We start from the raw sequence: 6,882 nt of genomic DNA, 5'->3' as shown, positions 1-6,882 counted from the left end.
GCCGCCCCCAGCCCTCGGGAGCTTGTCCGGGGACCCACAATAAACAGTTCCCCTGAAACTGCCCCAGCGATCTCCCATGTGACGCACCCAGGCGCGGCCCCGTGCCCGGGACCCCTGTGCCCCATCTCAGGGCTGTACCCGGTCAGACCTGACTGCTGTGCTGCGTCTGTGTGAGGGATCGGGCTGTGTCCCCCATCCATCCCGTGCCCACTCCCTCGCTGAGCCCGTCTTCTCATCTCTCTCAATTCCAGTGTCCCCTCCATCAACCTGAGCGGCTGCAGGTACGAAAGCGGTAAGTCTGAGGGGCTGCAGGGTCCCTGTGGGGTCCCTGAGGGGCCCAGCCCACCCCTGCAGGCTCTGTGGGTGCCTGTGCAGCCAGGAGCACTGTTGGCATCCAGTTCTCACTGTTTTATTTACTGGTGCCCAGTGACTGGGCCCCTGTGGTAGTGGGGAGTTTGTCACACGTTGGACTGAGGTTTCCCGTGGTTTAAAATGTGTAACAGCAGCATAAGCCCTCAACATCCCCCCACACCTGTGTTTGCCAGGTGTCTGCTAAAGTGGGCAAGAAGGGTTCAGTCAGGTACAGTGCAAGGGGGTACCTGGGCTCGGGAACAGGACCTAAGGGCTCTCAACTGTTTCAGGTAAAGCTGGTGGTGGAACAGTCAGGATCCATACCTTGAACCTCCCCCTGTGCCATCCATCCCCAGTGACTCCAAGGAGCTGGTTCCCCTCCCCTGTCCCGCTTTTCTTTCCTGCCACAAGCTGGATCTTAAAAGAACTAACTCCTGGCCCTTGGGGGGTGTTATTAAGCCACTTCGCTAAGNTCTTAAAAGAACTAACTCCTGGCCCTTGGGGGGTGTTATTAAGCCACTTCGCTAAGGTGTCTTGGTGTGCACAGACCTCCATCACCTCCCCAGCCCTGCGAGGGCCAAATTCAGACTTGGCACTAACATGAACCATCCCAACAGAGACCCTTTGCCCCAGAGCTGTCTTCTGCTGCCAAAAGACCTTGGATTTGGAGATTAAAGTCACACTTTCCTAAGACTTGTACCTGCCTGTGAAGTATCAAACCCGTGGCAGGTTCAGCTCTGCTGTCAAGTGGCCCTGGCATCCCAAGGCAGGTGGAATTAGAGGGCTGAGAGCACCCAGAACATCTTCAGCCAGAGGCTGGGGGGTAGGCCAGGTAAAGCTGGTGTTCCTGACACCTCCCAAAGGGTCCCGCCAATACCTTGTACTTCTGAGAGAAGTGCAGCCCGGAGAGGTTTGTTCCACGTCCTGTCCCTGGTTATTTTGGGGGTTTGTCAGTCACTGTGGCTCCCCTGCCTGCCCCTGTCACCGCTTGCCTTGGCACAGTGCGGCGGGCGGCGCAGCACTGCGGGCTGAAGGAAGCGGGAGAGAACGAGGAGTGGACAGTGTGCTGGACAGACAGCTCGGTGTCTCTGGAGCGCCTCATGGAAATGAAGCGGTTCCAGGTAAACAAATGGGCTGTCCAGCAGGAATCACTCAGGGAGGAGGGTAACACGGGGACTGTTGATGGAATAGCATATGGCAGAGTGGAACAGAGGCATCCAAAGCAGTGCCTGTTACTCATCTGTGCCTCGGCTCCGCACCTTTCCTTGTGCCATGTCTGTGGTCGGTGCCTCAGGAGAACTCAGCAGCTGCAGTAGGAGTGGGAACACTGCCAGCCCTGTACCGTGCTGTGAAATAAACGGGCTGGGATGACAAATGGTTTCTGTGGTGCTCTGGGCAGGGAGAGCTCCAGGGCTGAGATGGAGCAGATAAATCACTGGTGACGCTCAGATAGAGCAGCTGTAGTGCAGTCTTGCCCCTCAGCAGCAGTTCAAGGCCGCTGCAGGCCCAGCCTCCTGCCTGCTCTGCTGCCGGTTCTCCGCAGGGCGGGGAGGATGCATCCGTGCGGGGCCTCTGCTGACCTGGCTTTTTCTGCCCCTCTTTCAGAAAATCAACCACTTCCCAGGCATGATTGAGCTCTGCCGTAAGGACCTGCTGGCTCGCAACCTGAACCGCATGCTCCGGCTCTTCCCCGAGGAGTACAACATCTTCCCCCGCACGTGGTGCCTGCCAGCCGAGTGAGTAGTGTGGGACAGCGCCACGGGGACGGGCTCACACTGGCAGGGGTAGCCTGCTCGCCTGCTCCCTCTGGGCACCAGAGCCCAAATCTTACTGGCTCCGGCATGTTATCGTGGTGACCTCTGCCACGGACCTCCTGGTACAGGTGCAGATGTGTACAAGGAAAAGGTGGGACTGGGAGAGCTGAGTCAGGTCACACAGGGACCAATCTGTGACTCTTGTAGATCAGGAATGGAGGTTCTATATCTCCCCTGAGGACATTTGATTTGTACTGGCCCACAGTGCCATGGTTTCAGTACCCACCGGTTAGAGTTCAGAGGGTGTTTTTTGCAGCTGGTGACCATCACCCCTTCCTTGCACAGCTATGGAGATTTCCATGCCTACAGATCCATGAGGAAAACCAGAACATTCATCTGCAAGCCCGACAACAGCTGCCAGGGAAAAGGGATCTTCATAACCCACCACCCGGAGGAGATCAAGCACGGGGAGCGCATGATCTGTCAGCAGTACATCTCTGAGGTACCGGGAGAGTCCTGGAACACCAGGAGAGGATTCCAGCCTCCTCGTTCTGCCAGAATCCCACATCCTTCCCATGTCTCCCCGGGTCTGCTGGGGGTGGCTGTGGCACAGCAGGGGCATGGCCAGAGCTCTCCCCTCTCCTCTGCTGCCAAAGAGCAGCACAGGCAGATGGGGCAGTTCCTGATCTCACCCTTGCTCCTGACTTTCCTCACAGCCCTTCCTCATTGATGGCTTCAAGTTTGACATGCGCATCTATGTGCTGGTCACATCCTGTGACCCGCTGAGGGTTTTTCTCTACAAGGAGGGCCTGGCCCGGTTTGCCACCATGAGGTACATCGATCGCAGCAGCAGAAACCTGGTAAAAAAAAAGGATGTTTCAAAAAACCTCACATAGTATCTGTAGGTGTCAATCCCTAACTTGTCCTAGGGGCATTCCAGGCCTCGAAAAGGCTGGGGGCTGCAGGGATCCCAGCTTGCTGCTTTCCTGTTCTCCCTCTGTACCCCTTCCTTGTTCTCCTCACAGGAGGTATTTCAGGAGGGTCTGAAATAGATCTGCCCCCAGATCTAGCCTCACATTTGGGCTGTTTACTGACATTACCACAAAATCATAGAGTTGTTTTGCATTGAAGGAATACTGGAAGGTCTCCAACCTCATGTTCAAAACTGGGTCAACAATAAACTCAGATCTCGTTTCTCGGGGTCTCACCCTAGCAGGTGTTGAAAACCTGCAGGCCAGAGCCCCCCTGGTGCCTCTGGCCATCACCTACTGCTCCTGGCCCTGAGGAGCGTGCTCCATTCCACACCATTCCTGCTCTGCCCATGCATCAGGCGGAAAAGAAGGACCTGGGATTGTCTGGTGGGGCTGTTTCTGTTCTCGCTGCGTGGTTCAGAGTGAATGAATGTCTCTCCTGGTTTCCTGCTAGGGTGACATCTGCATGCATCTGACCAATTATGCAATCAACAAGCACAATGAGAACTTCGTCCAGGATGACACAATGGGCAGCAAGAGGTACTGGCACATCCAGGCACCACAGGAATGCTGTGGGACTCTGGTTTACCTCATCTTCCCTGGGGTGGCACAGCTCAGCCCTTACCACCTCCTGTCCCCATGCAGGAAGCTGTCCACCCTGAACACCTGGATGGCAGAGCACAGCTACGACACAACAAAGCTCTGGGCAGATATTGATGACATTGTCATAAAGACACTGATTTCGGCTCACCCTGTGGTGAAGCACCACTACCAGAGCTGCTTCCCCAACCACGCTGCCGGCTGCGCCTGCTTCGAGATCCTGGGCTTTGACATTTTGCTGGACAGAAGGCTGAAGCCCTGGCTGCTGGAGGTGAGGGAGGAGCAGACAACTAAAACCTGGGAGAGGCCTCAGGACAGGGGGGTTGGGATGAACAGGACTCGTTTGATTCAAAAGGGCCACCTCACTCACAGAATTAACCAGGCTGTGAAGCCAAGCACCCTGCTGTGAGTGGGATCCAAGACAACCAGTTTTCTGCACACCCTCTAACAGCAGGGAATTTCCCAAACCTTAGGACCCCTTTTCCTGTAAGAGCACCCTGAGTTTGTGACAGCTGCCCTCTACTTGCAGCCTGTGGGATGGGATCTGGGTGACCTGTGGCACAGTAGGCACCACACTGCAGGGACAGAGTGCTGTGTGTGGCCTCCTGCTTCCTGTCACTGACATAGAGAAGAGCATCCATGGATAGTGTGGGGGGCGGCCGGGGCCATGGGCTGGGAGCTGGGGTACCAGGTTAGGTTACTTGCTTGTCTTGGCAGGTGAACCACTCTCCCAGCTTCTGCACAGACTCTCAGCTAGACCGTGAGGTGAAGGATGCCCTTCTGTGTGACACCTTCAACCTGATCAATGTGCACGCCTGTGACAGAAGGAAGGTGCTGGAGGAAGACAAGCGGCGGGTAAAGGAGCGGCTCCTTCAGGCCAACCAGACCCAGACTCTCCGTGAGTCCAGGTATTGCTGTTTCCCTCAGTGCTGCACGTCTCCAGTGAGGAGAGACAGGGCATGGCAGAGCAGGATAATGCCAGGGCTGGCAGATGAAGCTCCCAGACCCCATGGCACTGTGCAGCCTCTGAGCTCTCCCAAGCCATCTGCATCCTGGAAGGAAGAGCTAAGGGCTCCTCTCTGGGTGCCAAGAGATTTGTGACACCTAGTGCTCTGTGCCCCAACAGAGACATCCCCATTGATCAGCACCTGCTTGTCACATGCCTCGGTGCAGACAGGCAGGACCAGTGTCCCTGGGCTGGCAGGGATGCTTACAGGAGGGACCACAGCCCTGCCTCAGGGACCAGGAGCAGCTGAGGGCATGGACCCTTCTCCAGAGCAGGATTCCTTTCCAGGGTTGAGGGTTTCCCCCTCCTCTGTCTGCATGCCCTTTCACAAGGCCAGTGTTTAGAGAGCCTGCTGCCTTGCAGGCAAAGCGGGGACTCTCTCCAGCTGCTGTTTCCATATGGAAACACCAAGCATGTCAGCCCTGTGCTCTGCCTGCCCCGGAGCTCCCTGTCGCAGCTCCCTGTCGCAGCTCCCTGTCCTCCCTCCGGCTGCAGGCGCAGGGAGCAGGAGAGCAGCCAGGCTGCCTGGCTGGCACAGGCCGAGACCTACGAGAACGAGCACCTGGGCGGCTTCCGGCGCATCTACCCAGCACCTGGCACAGAGAAATACGAGCCCTTCTTCCACCAGGGCAGGTCCCTCTTCCAGGAAACGGCAGCCTCCAAGGCACGAGAGGAGCATGCCAGGTACACTGCTCCTGTGGAAACCCTCTCCTCACGAGGGGTATGGACACCACTCGCTCCTGAGCCCTCCTGGGGAGCCACTCTGCTGCTTGGCAGGTGTAAGCAAGTGGGGAGAGCAGGAGGGGAAGGGAAGGAGCCTGCACGTGCTGTGGCACCACAGCAAAGCAGTTCCTTTCGGATGGACCCCAGAGAGGCAAGGGCAGCGCTCCATTGACTTTTGGACCCTGGAGAAACCATGTCCCAAATGTCCCACTCCCTTCTGTTAGGCACGGCCTAATCTAAGCCCATTTCTCTTTTTAAAAGTCTCTTTACAAGCATCCCTGGCCTATCTCTTGGCACACTTCTATTAGGGGCTGTTTAGACAGAACTTTGGCCTGCAGTAAATGTCTTCAGGTCAAAGGCTGCCCTACAGCCTTTTGCTGTTGTGGCTCTGACTGAGCAGTGAGTGACTCTGCTGTTCTGTGGCAGGCAGCAGCTGGAGGAGATTCGCCTGAAAAATGAAAAGCTGGAAGCTGCCACCAGGAAGAAGAAAACAGAGAGGATCCAGAATAGAAGCACAGCTTCTACAACCCACCTCACTCACAGAAGCACCAAGACATGGGATAGAAAGGTATCTCAATGTCAGCATTGTCCATGGGCTCTCCGAGGCAGTGACATGGCTCTGGGAGCCATGCTGGGCCATGGATGCTCCCATGGAGCAGAAATTCCAGGTTTGACTCCCTGTATGAAGTCCAGAAAATCGACAGCTTGTGGTGGGCAGGACTTGCAAGCACCAGTGTTGTCCTTTCCTGTTGTGGCTCCCACTAGGATCTCCATCCCACCCCAAGTCTGTGACTCTCCCCAGGGTTGGAGCAGCCCATGGCTTTGTCTCACCTGTGCGTTATCCCAGGTTCAGCTTTGCTGTAGCTCAGGTGTTTCTCTGCCGAGGTGCAGCACGTGCAGTATGACTCCATGCAGCCCCAGGACATTGTGGAACACGAGGAGAAGAGGAGAGTGAATGCTCTGCTGCAGCGTGAGAAGCTGATCCGAGACCTGGGCATCACCAACCAGCTCTCTCGGCTGCTCCCCACAGCTGACAGCCAGGGATCCTGCACCCTCCGGAGCCAGGTAACGGGGTCACCCAGATCCACCCACAGCCAAGGCAGGAGGATGGTGAGGAGTGAATAGGGCACTGAGTGTCTGGGGCAGGATGGGGGTCCCGGCTCCACTGCCGGCAGATCAGCTGCTGTGCTCCTGGGGTGATGCGAGTCTGGGATGGTTGTGGGGATGTACCTGGGGACAACGTGCAGGGGATGCTTTAGTGAACACCTGTACACAACTAGAAAAGACTTTTTCTCCCCATCTCCTGCCAAGGCCTCCAGAGCTAAGCCATGGCCACTTGCCTTCCCTCCTTCCAGCTGCAGTTTCCATGGGATGCCCTTGGGAACCAGGACCCCCATGACTTAATGATGGTCATCTCAGTCCTGGGAGGCCCAGCCCATGCCTCGGGACACTGGGTCAGAGCCGAAGCCCTGCAGCC

At 56.7% G+C, this 6,882-nt stretch overlaps 1 protein-coding gene across 1 annotated transcript in view; it reads left to right on the top strand.

The window, feature by feature from the left end:
* Window positions 1–82: 82 nt before the first annotated feature.
* HDDC3 (HD domain containing 3) overlaps window positions 83–6,882 on the top strand; it is an 11,053-nt gene continuing 4,253 nt past the window's right edge. The window contains exons 1-12 of the mRNA XM_029958756.1: window positions 83–281; window positions 1,354–1,472; window positions 1,957–2,087; window positions 2,451–2,607; window positions 2,822–2,965; window positions 3,531–3,616; window positions 3,722–3,947; window positions 4,394–4,584; window positions 5,178–5,366; window positions 5,832–5,973; window positions 6,291–6,470; window positions 6,761–6,879. Of these exons, the coding sequence (XP_029814616.1) occupies window positions 1,452–1,472; window positions 1,957–2,087; window positions 2,451–2,607; window positions 2,822–2,965; window positions 3,531–3,616; window positions 3,722–3,947; window positions 4,394–4,584; window positions 5,178–5,366; window positions 5,832–5,973; window positions 6,291–6,470; window positions 6,761–6,879 (1,586 nt within the window). The 5' untranslated portion in view covers window positions 83–281; window positions 1,354–1,451. The remainder of the gene's footprint in view (window positions 282–1,353; window positions 1,473–1,956; window positions 2,088–2,450; window positions 2,608–2,821; window positions 2,966–3,530; window positions 3,617–3,721; window positions 3,948–4,393; window positions 4,585–5,177; window positions 5,367–5,831; window positions 5,974–6,290; window positions 6,471–6,760; window positions 6,880–6,882) is intronic.

The sequence above is a fragment of the Manacus vitellinus genome, unplaced genomic scaffold, assembly GCF_001715985.3.
Source record: "Manacus vitellinus isolate BGI_N305 unplaced genomic scaffold, ASM171598v3 scaffold_16_pilon, whole genome shotgun sequence".
Classification (NCBI taxonomy): domain Eukaryota; kingdom Metazoa; phylum Chordata; class Aves; order Passeriformes; family Pipridae; genus Manacus; species Manacus vitellinus.
This window is presented reverse-complemented; position numbering and strand designations above follow the sequence as displayed.